This window comes from Limulus polyphemus, unplaced genomic scaffold, assembly GCF_000517525.1.
Source record: "Limulus polyphemus unplaced genomic scaffold, Limulus_polyphemus-2.1.2 Scaffold297, whole genome shotgun sequence".
Taxonomy (NCBI): Eukaryota; Metazoa; Arthropoda; class Merostomata; order Xiphosura; family Limulidae; genus Limulus; species Limulus polyphemus.
This window is the reverse complement of record NW_013665907.1, coordinates 353,358-372,837: the sequence shown is the minus strand read 5'-3', so window position 1 is coordinate 372,837 and position 19,480 is coordinate 353,358. Positions and strand designations below refer to the sequence as shown.

At 32.5% G+C, this 19,480-nt stretch overlaps 1 protein-coding gene across 7 annotated transcripts in view; it reads left to right on the top strand.

The window, feature by feature from the left end:
• The window catches only part of LOC106457153 (vesicular acetylcholine transporter-like), a 316,981-nt gene that overhangs the window by 168,492 nt on the left and 129,009 nt on the right, over positions 1 to 19,480 (top strand). For all 7 annotated transcript variants that reach the window (XM_022382971.1, XM_022382972.1, XM_022382970.1 and 4 more), the window contains one exon: positions 5,097 to 5,288. In XM_022382971.1, the coding sequence (XP_022238679.1) occupies positions 5,097 to 5,288 (192 nt within the window). The remainder of the gene's footprint in view (positions 1 to 5,096; positions 5,289 to 19,480) is intronic.

Genomic DNA, 19,480 nt, shown 5'->3' with positions numbered 1-19,480 from the left:
TCCAAGACTCATGATTATAATAAGTGAAGTAGTTTTGCTGTTTGTGATGGTTGACAATCAATAATTATAGCAGACACATATCCAGTTGTCCCTGAAACTCATCTATGGTAGTTCCTAACACTGGGCATCTGCTTTTACTTTTACTATGGTAAATTTGGTATTCGCATCTCTTTGAACAGAAGCTTAAGCTTATGACCAATGAGTAGTTTATCCACAAATTGTCCTGTATCCTTTATGTACTTGTAGCATCCCAGCTTTCCGTCAGTGAGTAATGCATGACCAAACTTCTTTTGCATCTTCTCTTGTGTAGTTTATGTAGTCTTAGTTTGTGGTCAAAGGGTAGCTCATCACTAAATTTGTGCTGCATCCCTTATGTAGTTCTGGTAGTCTCCGTTTATGGTCAGTGAGTAATTCATCACCATACTTGTCCTGCATCTTTTATATAGTTCTGGTGTTCTCAGCTTTCATTCAGTGGGTTATTCATTACCAAACGTATCCTGCAACCCTTATGTAGGTCTGGTAGTCTCAGTTGGAGGTCAGTGAGTAGATCATCACCAAAGTTGTCCTATATCCACTGTGTATTTTTGCCAACAACGCCTATTATATAAACATAAATATTGGTAATTTCAGCATCCAAAGTGTCTACTACAGATTCTAAATATATGATTTTCGATTTTAATTTTTCTTGATTTTGCTTTGGTTCTAGCCACATTATTATTGCTACCTATCAATTTATGGCAACATTGTAATTTTTTTCAACTATTTTCATCTTTCTGTTTAAATTTCTGGTTTATTTTTCAATATGCTTAAAGTTCTGATCCCTTTCTTAGTTACGTTCAAATATTGTTAATCCGTGGGATTTTGGCTTTGGTCCATTTTTTTTCTATCTCTTTAATTCATGCTTTGTTCTGGTGTAATTATCAGAGAGTTGGACTGCGAATAAAAGGGTGTAGAGTTCGAGATGTCATACCGTTGAACACTCTTCATACTTTCAACTGTGAACTGTGGGCAGTTTTTAAATGTAATATTCAATTCCGTTATTAGATCAAAATACGTGATAAAGCCCTTGTAGCGGGGGGGGGGTGCTGCTGGTTGGGCACCTGTTATGTGGTCAGTAGTTCAAATTAGGGACGGATATGCCTGAACCATAGGAGTTTCTGGCCTTGCCATTTGACCCAATGGACGTGAAATGCCTTTCAGATTGGAAATTCCAGTTTTATTTCATTCCTATTTCTGTCGTATTTGTGTTCCTACCTTTCCAACACCATATTATATTTTTTATTTTTAATTTGATGTCTCATTCTTGTTTTTCTATATATGTTCAATTTCGATTCTACTTTTCAAACCAGTAATGATATATATAAATCAATATGATCAATATCACTCATGACAATGGAAGTTATGTTAAATCTGTAACTGTACACTCACAAGCAAAAGTACCCGTCCCCAGTGACAGGAAAAGTTTAAGTTAATCTATCAAGTAATTGTTTGAGCATTTCAGTCATGCTAATAGCCGCTCAACAATAACATTCGGTAAATCTACAGTTTTATTCTTTAGGTTATGTCACATTTTGAAATTTGCATGGTAGTTTCATTAATTACAACAATTTTGTGTAGAATATCCTAACAATTTTGTGTAGAATATCCTGCTTGCGAAATAAAATTTGGCATCAACGTTCGTCAAGTTTGTTCTCATGTCATTTCATACGTGAATGTTGAGCTTTGCCTGCGTGCGCAGCTTTTATAGCGGGAGACAAACGAATGCTCGGACAGACAACACGGTTCGCAATATATATAAGATGTCCATTGTTGAAAACCTGTTATTCAAGACTTACAACCAGGTACGATCACTCCCACTCATGACAACATATTATTGTCAAGCAGTAACCATACACAGACAGTCCCACTTTTGAAAAAAAATTGTTAAACCTGTAACCATGCACAACCAATCTCATTCTTAACAAAATAGGCTAAACCTATAACAATGTGTAGTCTATTCCATTCCTGATAAGTATGTTATGTTAAACAAGTAACTACGACCAGTCATTCACATTCTTGACAAAGGATGTAAAACCTTAAATATGTATAGTTAGGCTGGTTAGCCTCATTATTACAAAAATATACGATGACGGGTAACTATGTATAGTTATTTACATTCTTAACAAAGTTCATATTTCAAACCTATAACCATTTCCAGACATTTTTCATTACTTATAAAGTATAATATACATGTAACCATCTACAGTCGATCTCATTCTTAAATATTTTTTATACCTATAACTAAGTGCAGTTAATTCCATTCTTGACAAAGTATGTTATGTTGAACCTGTAATCATGTACAGTCATTCCCATTCTTGACAAAATGCAATATTTTAAACCTATAATTATGTGCAGTTAGTAAGCTTAACATATGCGATAAAAATTACCTAAACGGCAGGTGTTTCTTTTTCTTTTACATTTTTGTTAACTTGCCCATTTCGAGATTATGAAATAAGTTGCTTACCGTAGACACACCCTTATCTCGAACATTTCGCATACAAAAAACACTAATTTACAAACTCTGTTGATATGTTTAGTATTGGTAGAAATTGACAGCTACTTACCAACTAAAATACACCTCATATATTAGAATTCTCATATTCTCACTTACATTTGTTATTGTTTCCTAAATCATTAGTGACATGGAATAGGAAACCTTACTGAGTAAGGTCAGTTAGACTGACAAAACATTAGCAGCAAGTGTTACGTGCCACTTTATTACTATAGTTAGAATAGTTTGTACTTAATTATAGGGAAAATATCGGTTGGTGATAGGTAAGTAAAGGCAGCGTGAGCCCACTTTTGAATCCGCGCCTGATCCCATTCTTGACAAACAATGTTATGTTAAACCAGTAACCCTGTACAGTCAATCCCATTCTTGACAAACAATGTTATGTTAAACCAGTAACCCTGTACAGTCAATCCCATTCTTGACAAACAATGTTATGTTCAACCAGTAACCCTGTACAGCCAATCCCATTCTTGACAAACAATGTTATGTTAAACCAGTAACCCTGTACAGCCAATCCCATTCTTGACAAACAATGTTATGTTAAACCAGTAACCCTGTACAGCCAATCCCATTCTTGACAAACAATGTTATGTTAAACCAGTAACCCTGTACAGCCAATCCCATTCTTGACAAACAATGTTATGTTCAACCAGTAACTCTGTACATCCAATCCCATTCTTGAGAAAGCGTATTCTGCCGAACGTGAAACCATGTAACTTATGTCATGTAGTAAATTTTTAAAAAAAAGTTTTTTAATGCCGATAAATTGTTCGTAGAACCGTTGATGTATACAAAAAGATGACTCATAATTTGTTTTTGTTTTTTGTTCTTAAGCACAAAGCGACATAATGGGCTATCAGTTCTGTGTGTACCACAAGTATTAAAGTATTAGGACTCGTTTTTTAGCGTTATGAGCCTTCAGATAAAACGGTGTCTTTAAAAATTGTAAAAGATAATCATTATTTATATATATTTAAATATACAAAAATAAACTTCTGATACATGAATTACACAAAGAAAAACAAAGAAGACACGAAATGGTACTGTAACAGTTCTGGTTTTAATTAATGGTTGGTAATGTTTTCACATATTTCTTTAAAATCTTAAGGTTTGGTTACTTGCTTTTCAATTAAGTTTGATAAAAAGCAGGATATGATGTGCGAAAGCGTTATCAAGTATCAAATATAATCAGAATGATTCCAGTACTATACTATTTCATTTACTTAATTGTCTCATGATGACTTAATGGATGAATTACTCAAATGTAGACTGTTTCTCACCAGTCCTTTGAAAAGAAAATTATATGAAGTATAGTTGATACGCATAATTAGATAGTGTGTGTGTGTGTGTAAAGTTGAAATGTCAGCTTCAGCGTATGTGTGTTCTTGGTTTCTTATAATTATATAGTACGCATAATATTACACTGCGCAACCGCTTTAAGCTGAGGATGCGTTATAAGAGTCACAGTGCAATTCTTTAGCGTTGATGGTGGGTGGCGAGAAGCTGACGACTCGTTGCCTTCCCGTAGGTCAGTAGTCAAAGTTATGGACGATGGCAGAAAAACAAAGCAGCTTTGCCACAAATACAAATTTAATTAACACACTTTGAAAAAGTATCCACCAATAGATAACACTTGTTTCTTGACTATATATAGTTAATACAGGTAATATATACATATTTGATACGGTTTCTTTGTTTTGTTTTAAACTGAACTTTGAAATAGATTTCGTATTTCAACATTATGACTCCCTATACACTAAAACAATAGTCATTAATTTATGTTGTGTGGTGTTCAAGCAACAAAAAGTGATTTAGAGAAACTTTTTTAAAGAAACGTTATAAAAAAATTTTTCATTTTCCCAGTATCGATATGTAAGGCCAAAAAATGTAGCGATGAAGTAGAGTGTTCCTTTACTTGTTTAGTAACTAGATTTCTAAATATAATTGTTTAAGAAGTGTTGCTAAACTACATAAAACCGAAAGTTTCGAAGCTTGCCTAACTGACTAAATCAGTCCTGCTTGTTAACTCTCAGAAGACGAAAACAATAAGGTATAGAGCAAGCTAAGTAACAGTGCGTTGCGGTACTATCAGACTTTACAGAACAACAGCGCTGTATAACAATGAGTAATGTGTTTAAATGAAATGGATAAAGCAAGCTTAGTAACAGCCTATTGAGGTACTATCATACTTTACAGAACAACAGCGCTGAATAACAGTGAGTAATTTGTTTAAATGAAATGAGTAAAGAAAACTAAGTGACAGTGCACTGAGGTTCTGCCAGATTCTACATACTAATAGCGCTGTATTACAGTATGTAGCACTGTAATGAATTATCACACACTTTCAGAGAGCAATTGGATAGAAGCAAGCTATCGGCATCATAGAATTACACTGGATTAAAGAATACCATGAAACTCCAACAGCTTAATTATTTTAGCACAGCCAGTAGCACCAAGAACAGCATTGATTACTTATTTTTTAAAAATATTTTTTAATTCCATCACTAATATTCTTTGACAATCATTATATTATTGAATTTGATAGATATTGCCAAGAATGCCTGTTCCGGAGCTATCTGTCACCCTCAATCGGTATCTTGCCGGCTGCAAGCCCGTTGTTCCCAGCCAGCAGTACGACTACACCTGCCGCTTAGTAGAGGACTTTCTTCGGCCCGGTGGCGAAGGAGAACGTCTCCAAAAAGAACTGCTACAATATGCTGAATCTCAGGAGAACTGGGTAGGCAGACGTATTATGTGTTTTAAATTATTTGAGATGTAATTTAAAACTAACATTATCTTATCTTTTCAGACTTATTACCTGTTAAATCTGAAGTTTTTGAAAAATAACTTTACAAGTAATTTTAACGAAAAGGGTTTTTACTTTTTATGAAATACTGTAACAATTTTGAGGTAAATCAAAAACTTTAAAAAATAATTCAAATAAAAATTATGGAAAACCTTTCAATGCGAGTGTTGCTTAATGAAGTTGCGACTATAGGAAGTTTTACATGCAAAGTCTATCAGCTCAGACGTGTCCATCACTTACTCAGACTTAAAGTCAGGGACTCGATTTCCCGCAGTGACACAGCGCGAATAATCTGTTGTGTAGCTTAACACAAACCAAACAATCAAAGCTTAAGCGTAACATATTATTCAATTGTAAAAAAAAAAAATTATCCTGTTGAATTGAGCAGATTGTTCTACAATCTAACATTTATATGTTAATTTGAGGTATAGGTTCTTGACATAAGAAGTAGCATTTATATTTATTTTATCTTTAGAATGTAAAGTTTGTTCTCGCGAAGAAACATAAACATGTTGGGAGCTCACAAAACAGCGTATCTTATGTTTCTGTCGAGGTGTATAGTAGATAAGATTGTTCTGTCAGTTAAAATATTTAATGGATCAACATGAATGAGAATAAGACCTGAGTAAAAAGATAAATGTTATCAAGTGTGTCTATCTAACTATTTTTTATTCAACTGGTTGAAATTTAACTTAATATGGTGTATGAGCAGTGAATGTCAATATTGGGCCGTAACATGTGCCCTTAATATATACCCGTACGAAACAGAACAACCAAAAACATGCTATGTTTTAAGTTCGATTCTGCGCATGTGCATTACACAATGTTCAGCATAGCTTGTCACCTATTTCATACAATACGTAAATTCGTCCATTCCTCGATCAACTACGCTTTTCACGTACTCTGCAATATATCAATATAAGGCATTACCATCTAATTGCTTATGTTAATTAAAACAAAGTAGGGAGAAAATACATTAATTACAGTGTTCTTTGCGGTAGTCTAATAATGTATTATCGTATGATGGTATATGTTTTAACACACGCACAACTAACAAATTAATAAAATTAACTTGAAATTTTCATTGGGTTCACACTACAGCTACCTGATTATAGTAATACTGCAATCCAATCCAAACTAAATAATTTTAGAACCTCCATTATACATTATGACTGACCTTATGTCGATGCATGTTAAATAAAAACATTATTTTAACATTTACCTATTTAATAATTATACCATATAGTACAGGAGTACCGGAATTTATTTTTTAAGGTGGTACTACTACCGGGACTTATTTGAACTGCTTTTTTAGGAATGCGCGTGCGTTCCACTGTTCCGTCAGAAAGCATTTATCCATTGACACTCAAATTGTCGTTTTTTATGTTTACACGTAGATTTTTTTTTTCAAAAACAGGTCCACTTCACCCAGCTGAATACCTCTATGTTTTGAGAATTTCATCCTTGCAGTTATGTAATTAAATATTATGAAACACGTAACTGACTTTAGCATTATTTTATCTATAAAATAAGTATTAAAATATATCAAAGATATGGCACATGAGACTGTGGTAATCATGAATATGCATGACTGATATGACTAAAGAAAATATACTTTAATGTAATTAAAATAAGTTCATGGCATATGATAAGCCCTCAGTGGCTCAACTGTAAGTCTAAAGGCTTATAGCGCTAAACGAGAGGATTCAATACCAGTGGTGAGCATAGATGACCCATTGTGTAGCTTTGTGTTTAACAACAACAAAAATAGCATATGGTGAAGAAAGATACATACATAATTAGTGTATTTTCTTTCTAAAATATGTACATCTTATAATACAAAAACCTTTATTATATCTATTGCATTTAGAGTTCAACTGTATAAAGTAACACAGAAAGAGGGTTGATTAAGTTATATTAAAGCAATTCTGAATATGTATTGGAACTACATTTTGATATTGTTGGTGTTATGAAAATACTGTAATGTCACCAAAAATGATCGTTTTTGTGAAGGCTATCTAATAGCTCCTTCCGACGAAACAAATTCACACACTCAGATTACAATGATGTGTTCAGCTCGAGGATTTATAATTCCCTAGAAGGAGATACCCACGTAGCAAATAACATGAGAAAACAAAGGACCAAGATTTTGAACCAAGACTATCTTTAAGAAACCTATTGCTCCCACCAGTGACACAGCGGTATGTATGCGGACTTACAACGCTAGAAACCGTGTTTCGATACCCGTAGTGGGCAGAGCACAGATATTCCATTGTGTAGCTTTGTGCTTAACTTCAAACAAACAAACAAACAAGAAACCTACAACAAGTCATATCCTAGCCGTGGTAAGCAAAATCCTGCGTCTTGTAAAAGGTGAGAATTCATGAACACAAAGTTCCGTGGCAAAATCTGTCTACATGTCCAGACAATACTTCACAACACAATCAAGAAGCATGGAAAAGCAACACGAGTCACATGTACAGAAGATGTTTTAAAATGGAACAGGTATTCATACTATTTCATACCAAGACATATGGGTCAAGTCTCCTGTCTATACTATCGGATTGTTAAAACAGACACTGAGAAAACCATCATCCTCGTACACTAGATGGATTATGAAGACAAAAGGAGTTGTAATGGGGCTTTTCATATGGCAACCTTATGATGGAGACTTTTGAAACAAAACTGTACTGCAGAGCTAATTTCGTGATGTTTGACTGTCAGCTAAAACATGATCGCCTACCGATGACTCATCGGTAAGTCTAAGAGCTTAAAACGCAAAATATCGAGTTTTCTGTGCAGTGGACACAACACAGATATCCCGTCACGTAGCTTTCTTGATAATAATAATAATAAAAAGAAAACATAACCAGACGTGGCGACTTGGATTACAAAAATGTGGTGAATCGTTTTATTATAATAAACTCAACTTCTTTAGTGTTCCTTGCAAATTATCATCCAATTAACAGTTAACTTTCAAAACTGTGAAAGTAACAAAAATTATAAAATATCCTACACCATCAGGATATTTCCATTACGGAATAGGGCATAACATGAGATGACAACGCTCATTAAAGAAGAAAACATCATCCCATGACAATATATTCACTACGGAAAGAGATACAGCATTAAACTACAACGTTCACACAAAGTCAATTACAGCACAAGATAAGAACATCTATTACAGAATAGGATACAGTATCGGATGACAAAGATTGTCATAGAATACGATATGTTATTAGATGACAACATACAAAACAATTTACATTATCAAACAGGACATTTAGTACATCCTCAGATGATGATTTTCACTACACACCAATAAAAGACAATGTTTGTTACAGAATAGGATACAGTATCAGATGACAAAGATTGTCATAGAATACGATATGTTATTAGATGACAACATACAAAACAATTTACATTATCAAACAGGACATTTAGTACATCCTCAGATGATGATTTTCACTACACACCAATAAAAGACAATGTTTGTTACAGAATAGAATGGGTCATAACAAGGCAACGTTCATTACAGATTAGGATATAGCACCAATCAGATTACAACGTACAATTTAAAACAGTATACAGCATCATACAGAATAGGATAAAGCACCACATATCAATACCCATTACATAATATGAGACACAATTAGATTACAACGTTTATTACAGAACAAGATAAGGCACCAAATGTCAGTTTTCAATACATAATATGAGACACAATTAGATTACAACGTTTATTACAGAACAAGATAAGGCACCAAATGTCAGTTTTCAATACATAATATGAGACACAATTAGATTACAAGGTTTATTTTCTCATAAAAATGCAAAATTATAATAACGTTATTTCAGCTTTTAAGTCTATTTTCGTCTTTTTTTAAACATACTACATGTTAAGTTTTCAAACCTATCTACAAGTCTATCATTCTGCAAGTTATTTTATTTATGTACATGTTTTAAATATAGCAAGTTTATATTTAATAATTAAACCTTTTATAAGGTTTAAAGCCAAATCCGGTGTCCAATACTAACGACATTTATATTGTGAACGTAGGAAAAACTCACATTTTGAAAATTTTAAGTAATTCTTTAAGTTCATAGAAGTTAAATTATTGAAATATTCCACTCATTCATGTGATGATTGACCTCATACACGCCTCTTTTCATGTAATGTTACATATCATGCATCATGCTATTATTGAAATAAAAACTTAAAAATGCTTTATGTTGTATTACTTGACATTACAAATTTGTGGCTTTTTTTCCTGTGAATTTTTTTCCTAGCCAAAATTGTGACTTTTTTTCCCTTGACTTTACTTTGGCCACCATGTTGTTAAGATTATCCTTTACACCCACATATAAACCATACTGATATTTGAAGTATAAGTACAGTAATGCTACTATTTCATTCTCTAAGAAAATGAATTATTTGTTCAATTGAAATACAATATAAACTACAGTTCACCACTAAAAATAGATCTGCTCTGTTTTCTGATCTACTTTTGTATAGATTTCCCCCTTCCTGTGGCTCAGCAGCAAGTCTAGGGGCTTATACCGCTAAAAATCGTGTTTTGGTACTCGCGGTCGCCACAGCACTGATCATCCATTGTGTAGCTTTGTGATTGATATCACTCAAACATTTATCTGAAGTTAGTGTCAAGGCGGAGGAGGAATATCGGAAACAGCCTAACTTAATAACCTATGTCAAACCCAAAAATAGACTTTTTACAATAAATTGCATAATGTTGGTGGCAAGAAAAAATTACAGAGTATAAACCGTTTCTCAGAAACTGCCAGAACTCGACGAAGAGCTACTCTGAACACCCGTGAAATATTTTCTACAACTACCGTTTAACCAATATATATATATTTGGCAAATATATATGAAAGCGTTCTTCCCGCAATGTTTGCTATATATACGTTCGATTTATGGCAGCAAGTAATAACTGTTGGTTCATTGTGTTTATGGCAAAACTACTATGGCTACCTGATTTTCAATTGCCGACGAGAGGGAAGGCTTCCGGCCGGCAACACGGCCACAAACGCTTGGGGTACTCTTTAACAATGAATAGCAAATGAAATTGATCATTACATTATAACACCTACCCGAATGAAAAGGGAAGCAAATTCAGCGCCGGGTTTCGATCTCGAGACCCGTAGATTACTAGTTGAGTGCTCTAACCACCAGTCCATGCCACCTCGTTGGTAATGAAACACCGGCAGTAAACTTAATTAAAATACAACGTACATTTATCATCTTTGACAAGGCAACATCTTAAATTTAATATCGTACCTGCTACACTTTGTCATGTCGATTGCAGCACAATAATATGATGTTTCTTTCTGTAGCTAGTGTTTTCGTGTTACAGTATTGCACCACGAGTAACTGTGATTAAAGTACAGTAGATTTAGAAACAAAGGGGCCCCAGTGTTTATGTAATGCATATTGGAATGCCTCATCCAGGAAAACGAAAATTTCTGGAGTCCAATGTGAGAGCTTGAAGGGGTGACCATCCTATCAGCACATGTGAACTTTCGATATGAACTCTCATTGCAACTTGTATTACCTAAAAAAAACAGCAAACCTGATATATATTGACTAATTTCAACAAGGATTTCGACCTCTTTATTGGAACTGTTGCTACAGAAGTTTTAGTAAATAACACTTTTGTTACAGAAAGGTATGTAAACATTATTGTAAGGTAAAGAACAACAGCTATTCAAATATCATCCCAAATTCTCTAATAAATATTATATTTTAAAATATCAAGGACCACTGGACTTAGAAATTATTACACATATCAGTTAAATATTTAGTAAAATAAATAATACTTTCTTTCAGACACCTGTTTATTAATTATATATGCAAAAAAAGCAAACAAAATTCCTCCACCAGGTTTCGACGTCACAAGAGACACAGATATGCTCTTAGATAATACTTGATAATATAATTGACATTCTGAAAACCAGAGGGCATAAATGTACGTAATGTTGTGCTGTATTTTGCACTGATCATTTATTTTCATAAATCCCAGCACTTAAGCTTTCATCAGATTTTCTAAGCTTCGGATTAGCGAATACTTGTGATGCGTATCTTTTATTAGCATTATTTCCTAGTTTGGTTCGTTTTCATACACCTCACAATGTTCGTTTTAATTATTGTAAACGTATATGTATGGTTCGTTTTTACCTTTTGCAAGGGAAGACGTCTTCGTTTTAGTATATGTAGAAAAAAAATATTGGCTATTTGAAATACATCAATTCTGCGTAAAATACATATAAATCAAGAACTGTTGGGATGTTCCATTAATAGGTGAGAACAAAACACCCACACAAAGACAACAATTATTCAAATTTTAATACATAATCCAGAGAGAAGGCAATTAAAATACAAAAATGTTTGTTTGTTTTTTCGTTGAAATGTTTATAGACATTGGTTTCAATTCGATTTTATTTTTGAACTGGAGCAATTGGGTCGTCTTTCTGTGTTAATTTGTATAGTCGAACTAATACACGCTGTCATCAATTTAACATTGATACATGCTGTCATCCATATATGGCCACAAACATTATAATTCCTTATATCACAAATATGCTTTCTACTAAAACTACAACTAGCGTGTTTCTATGGTAATGAGGAGGTTGTAGTATTTCGGTTTGTACGAGTTTAAATGCCTTTATATATGCATGTGAAAAACAGTTAAACATCTCAGTCATCAGCGACACATTACCCACAAAAACGTAACACAAGGTTATGTAGTAAAGAATATATTTCCGTTGTTTAAAAATGTTTGCTTTCACTGTACTATCGAAAATAGATGTTAGTGTTTTCTGGGTTTCAGATTAAATGTATTGTTACTTATCGGCTGAAAAAGGGGTCAGATGTTTTGTAATAGCTTAATTTTTGATTTCAACTTTTACTTTTATAAAAAATGTGCATGGCTTCTTGAAATTACTGCAGTTAGTATTCATTCAAAATGATTAGATGTTACACATAAGTACGAACTTTATAGTGATTTCTGACCCAACAGTTTTTCGCATAAAAATGGAGTTATGTGTTCAGTCTCAAAAGTCTTGTACTGCATGCTGATCAATAGTTTCAAACGAAGCAGAAACAGAAGGGAGGTTATGTGAAAGACATCAGTGTTTGTCGCAGGTAATACATCATCCTACAACGAACTGTAGTTGATGTCAAATGTCAAACATTTTGCACCTGACAATAGCCTATCAAAGGAGATAAACTGTTTACATTTAGCAATGACATTGAGGATAATTATAAAATTGAGTAATAGGTGTGCAGAGGAGGTGAAGTTGAGTATACGCCATTTGATAAAGCAGAATGTAGCGAAAGTGATATAGTACAGTAACAAGATAAGTGTTTCATGTTTAGCTAAAGCAAAACACTATCCAACAGCAAACCAGTAGAAACTGCAATAGATACAAGTATTTAGTATTCATCTTGTCAGATAAATACATCACAAACAGAAATGTTAGTGAAACAGTAGACGTTGAAATCAGTGATAATATAGAGACAATATTTAGAACTGATATCTAACGATTACAGCAGTATTGAATAAAGTTGTATCAGATGCGATAAAAATCAAATTTATAACTTCAACAAAAAAGTATTTAAAAATTAATTGCTATATCAAAACAGGAAAAAACTCCCATTATTGTTGTGGAACGAAAGAAAATGAGACACAAATTAAATGTTAAAATACGGAAAATAATAATAACACCAAAAAAAGTTAGTTCCTCAAAACTCCACCTTCGAGTAATAACTGTACCTCAAAAATCTTAAAACAAAATCAGTTATCTAGCATGATATAATAATTTAAGTTTCAATAGTAGTGTATACTATATATTACTACCCAGACAAGATGTACACTGAAAAAACTAAAATAAACTGTGTGGGTGAGGAGAGGAGTTGCGAAAATAAATCTAGCACGTTAGTTACTTAAGTTTCAATAGTAGTGTAGAATTTATATTGTTACCCTGTCATGACGTCCGTTAAAAAAGAAACTGTAGGAGTGGATGTGAAACTAAAATCACTTTCGGTTAGGGAATAATGCTCTCAACTCACTAATTGTCGTGTTAATCAACAGTTCCTAAACAAGAAGCCTCACGTATTACCAAAAATTACAAACAAAATCCGACGTGAATGTAAAAAAAGGTTCTTCACTAACTCAAGTTATACAGGCACTCTTCAAATTCAATAATTATTCTATAGTCTCCGATTAAATTCATCTGAAAATTTACTTCTTGTGTTTCTTTCTTTTGATTACTCACCGAATTGTCATACCACTGTATCTCTTTCTCTGATATATTTTTATATATCTTATATATTTCTGAAGTTTCCAGAAAGTGCAGGACATTACACGAAAAACAATAATGACATAAACAATAGAATAAGTTACACTATTGTAAGAACAATAACCTTTATTGTTTGTATTTCAAACTCCTTATTTTACTATAAGTGGATGTTTGCATAAAATACGGAAGATATCTTACCATTAATTATAAATTACCAGATAGAAATAATGAATCATTAATTTATATATTTGAACATTCACTACTCTTTGAATTGTTTCTTCTCTTTCATAATGAAAAAATAATAAAGTTCCTATTCTTTATTTTAGCACGCATTTGAAGGACCATTACGTTGCATTGAGGAGTTTGTTCAATTCAGGCCAAGCGTTATTAGCATTCTTTTTTGGCAGAAGGTACAGCAGTACGTGCCAAACAACCAGTTTACGCGTTCATCTCGTTTATCTTGAGCACCTAATCAAGTTGTTGTGCACGCGTTGGCAGCCCTTATCTGCATAAACCCAGGAACACTGAAGTTCTTTACCATATCACGTAGCCTCATCACACACCAGCTACCCTTGGGCATTCTGGTAAATTTATCGATAGGAATTTGTGTTTTCATTCAAAGAATTAAATCCCATGACAAGTCGATTGCTAAGTTCGATACGTTCAGGGACTTTACATCTTGTTCTTCCTAAGTTATCGCACACTACGCTCATGTAATTAGTCTACATGATTATTAGGATGTTGGTTGTTGTAAGTACTGATTCATCTTTTATGTGACTAGTACGAGATTTATAAAGTATTTCCAAAGCCCGAGAAACAAAATAATAACAAAACACACTTTTCTCTTCTATATCATTGAAAAAAGAAACAGCTATATTACAATAAAACATTTTGCTAAGAAAACAGTGTACAAAAAAACGTAAACATGTAATATACCTACGAGAGTGTGAAAAGTTAGTTATATATTTTTCATGGTAATGTTTTGTTATACATAAATTTCAGTTTAATTACACCCAAAGCCCATCTATCGCATTAGAAAAATACTTACCCCAAATATAGACAACACTACTACAGTATCAAAATTACAAATTGATATAGGTTGATAGTTGATACCTAGAAAGAAATAAAGGACTGTTTGTTTTAGAGCGAAGCCACATTGGACTATCTACTGTGTCCACCGCGGGCAATCGAACTCCGGATTTGAGTGCTGTAAGTCCGGAAAAACGGAAGAAAACCACATTCACTTATTCTACAAAGATCTCAGCAATGTGAACATCCATTTAAACAAATATTGTCAAAGTATTAGGAAACAATGTGAACAGAAATACGAAACATTTCAGACTTGCTAATAAATAATTACTTTTAATCGCTTATTAGGCTGATTCTCTTCATAAAAAAAAGAGAAAATCTATTTAATTTATTTTTCGTTTCCCCGTTTCGGGTTTGTTTGTTTTAAGGAGAGCTGTACTGTGTTCTAGCAAAACTCAATTTACATAAGTATAGGAAAATTGTTTTTTATGTATTCAGCTTTTAATATAATATTACATTATTGTTTAAATCATAATAAGAAAAAGAATCTGCTAACATCCTATTACGTTACAAATATTTATATGATTTATAAATATTCAAATAATACCTTCATAGATATTCTGGCCACCTTGTACAGGCGTCCATGTTTATGTATAATATATACAACACTGCAAATGTCGTCAACTGACTTTTACTCCCTTTTAATTGAGTGATGTAGAATCCGTCGGTATTATACAAAATTTGTCTTCAGTTTTATAATCTATGAAGAATAAGGAGTTGCAGACAGGTTTTTCAGAGAAGGGGATACTATATTTTATTTGTATTTCTTAACCGATCACGAGCAAGTTTATACAGTGTTACAAGCCTTTCCGAAATTCGTGCTTTGAGTTGCCATATCTAAATAACATTTGATAATTAAATTCCTGTTAAACAGGGTTTGACACGTTAATGCGCATACAAGTTTTGTTAATTAATCTTTTATTGGACGAGAGTATTTTATCAAACTTTACAATTACGAGATTTACTAATTCCCCAGAACTTAGTTATAAGCAGCAACGCCGTATGAGATATAATTTGAGGTGGTAGACCAAATTCTTACTGTGATAATGGCCCCTGGGAACTCTTGGAAAATTCAATCATATGTGGCCTGGCATTAATTGTACCATAGCTTTACAGTAAAATCGTACAATTAGTATTTTATTATCAGGTTTTTCTAATCTTCTTCTGATGGGTTAATTGTCCCCCCCCCCACAACTAGCGTCTCTGTTTAAAAGTAAGGTAAACAGACACCAACGAACAAGAGAGAAGCAAAGGATGTCGCATTGTAGACTAATAAGCTTAAGCTAAACTAAGTAATTGGGTAAAACATCAGAATTGTGTGATGTGTCCGTAATCCTAATAACTGTAAATAGAAAGAACGTTTGTTTTATTTTTTTCTATGGTATCAAATAGTCTTTTTTTATTTGGAAGCTTGGAGACTATCAGCCACGTTATTTATGACACACGACCAGTTTATCAATTGGGCTGCACATTCTTTATCTATGGTAAGTATAACGTTAGGCCTAACATTTTTTTTGTATCTTTTTGTTTTAGAACACATTGAAACAATAAATTCAATACCTAAATGATGTAAAAATGAGGTCTTGCGACTAAGGTTTTTGAATCTTAGTAAATCGTGTAACACAAAAAGCTTGGTAAATTATTGTTGTTCAATTAAAAATCAGTTAATTTATATGCATGCTTATTAATAAAATATTTCTATTAAGAATTTTTATTACTGAATGTCACTTAGTTGCGGCAAATCAAAGAACAATTTTGACAGAAACTAGTAACATTGTGGAAGCTTGAACAATCGATTTAGCAATTTTTTTTTTTTCTGAATAAAATGCAATATGTCCTCCTGAACACTTTATTCGTGTTTCAAAACAGTTAAAAAGAAATTAACTGTGTATGAGTTATACATCCCTTGACCAACACAGTAGACCGAAAAATGTTGCAATGAATTATTTTTTGAAAAACTTTAAACAAAGTTTAAATTACCTTTTAAGTTTGTTTGTTTTTTAATTATGCACAAAGGTACACAAGGGCTAACTGTGCTCTGCCCACCACGGGTAACTTTTAAGATTTAGCTTACAGAAATGAGTTGTTTAGGTAACCAATTTTACTTAATGTTCGTCTGAAAATTTTCTTTTACATGAGACAAAACATGTAGGGAAATGGTCAAATGAACTCTTATATATAAGATTATTTTTGGGTGATGAACTCGGTTTAGCATAGCAATAGCACACGTAAGTTGCTTGATACAAATAATAATTTTTCCATACCTGTATTATTTTTTTCTTTTCGAATTATTTATCTGATGTAAGAATAAGTTCTACATTTAAATATATCTGAAAGTGTCAACTAATGAAAATAATTATAAGAAAATTTTTTATCTCATAGCCTAATAGTAATGTGTGTTTAGCCCAACCAATTTGATCAAGTCTAGCACATTACATACATTGTCACAATGTAGATTAGTTATAATCCAGGAAATTCTACTTACAACATAAGCAATGTATCTATATTATATTACACTTTAGAGGTGGAATTTATATTCAATAATAATTCTCTATGATTACTGTTTCATACGTTGATGTTAGGGATGTATGTATTTTATGAGTCATTTACTGTTTTACGTATTCTTTATATAATTTACTTATGTTCGATGATTACAACGCTAAAACGAATCTGCTAAACACTTTCAGTAAACCGTAGATTTCCTTGTTACGGTTATAGTATCTGTAGGATACATATAGCAATGCTTCAGCCAGGAACCCGCTGCGGAGAAACGACTAAAGAAAGATTAAAATGATACTTCTGATAATTTGTTAGATCTTTAATTTATTTTAACTGTCAAATATCACAAAAATTCAGTGCATTTAGCTGTAGCTGAAGTTTTAAATTTCACTTGAATATTTAGTTTCGCTGATAGCTTCACAAGGTTGTGTAAATATGTAAGAAAAATCCAGCTGGATTTTTAGAGAACTAAATTCTTAAATTATTAAACTTTTTATTTTATTTTAGTTAAATAGTGTTATTTTTACAAATATATAATAAACGCTTAACTAGGAACTCCTAATCATCTTTGCAGTTTCTTAAAGTATAATAAAGTGTTGATTAAGCAAATGTTATTGTTTTGGTCTTTTGTAAAAATACAATAAAGTATTCAGGAGGTAATTCTTATTCGTCTTGTCGTTTGTAAATATATCACAACGTGCTATCAGACGATGAACTTCTTATTTCAATAATAAATCAAGTCCAACGTTAAGACTCACACAACTGGCTTTCTCCTTTAGTGGATTTTTCTTGCATGCTGGTAGTCGAATTAGACGACTAACGGATATTTCCAGTATTAAAGAATATATTATGTTCAAAGTCATTAGTCATAGAATATAAGTACAATAAGAGACTTTTGGGCCAATTGATGTTACTTGTTTTTCACTAGTTAGAAACTATAAATGTAAAATGAATTAAACAAAACATGAGTTTAGGAAATTAAAACTGTCAAAGTTCTAAACAAATTTCAAAGTTAAGAAATACAACTGTAAGAAACCTTAGTATATGTTACTTTCTACTCACTTGGCTAAATATTGTGCCTGTGTGTGTGTTTAGATATTTTCATCTAACGGTTTACAGGGAGAGCGCTTCTCTTCACAAATGTACCTTGTAATAAATCTATTGATTCTGCTCTTTCCTACCTGAAGAAGAATAAATGTTTATGAACACTACTTTCTCTTCAAATATTAAAATGTTTACTTTTGCAACTACACAAACTGCATTTCAATTTAATAATTTTTCTTTTATTATCAGGTTCAGAAAATAAGTACAATATGAACATGCTTGTTTACAAAGTCTGGTTAGTTTCAGACTGTTTTTTTTTTCGCAGATTTGTTGATGATACCTTTGCTGGCTGAGCTGGCTTATGGATAAATGGTTGAACAGTTTTTAATATTTCTTAATTCATTACACCCGATAATTTAACTTACTAATGCGAACGAGAAGGGAGGAAAATATATTCTTTAATATTACAGCGAAGAAAGTAAATAATGCTTTTCAAACGAAGGATTTTAGAAAACAGTACAAAAAGTATTTAATCAAACTGGACTGTGACTCGTCATAAATATAAAAATAGGTTTATATGAACTTTATTGGCCACAACTAAAGTTATTTGTGATTTAAAAGAAGAGGTTATACGCAATTAACAAATGTTCAATTAGTGAAAAGATTCGTGAAAAACATTTATTTAGAAAACTTGGTTTGTTGGTTTACTTGTCATTTTATGTGTACCTGGTTTGTTGGTTTACTTGTCATTTTATGTGTACCTGGTTTGTTGGTTTACTTGTCATTTTATGTGTACCTGGTTTGCTGGTTTACTTGTCATGTTATGTTTACCTGGTTTGTTGGTTTACTTGTCATTTTATGTGTATTTGGTTTGTTAGTTTACCTGTCATTTATTTTACCATGAGAAAGTTAATTTGTTTTAGAAAAGAATTAAACCTTCTATAACTGAGACAAAGAGTGTTGATAGCGTATACTGTATGAATTGTAATAGTTTTTATATACGGGAGACTGGCCGGAATTTAACTTCAAGAATAAAATAATATCGACATGCCCATCACACTTCTATCAAAATTTTAAATATATACCTCATCACAATGATTGTTTGTTTTTTGAATTTCGTGCAAAGCTACACGAGGGCTATCTGCACTAGCCGTCCCTAATTTAGCAGTGTA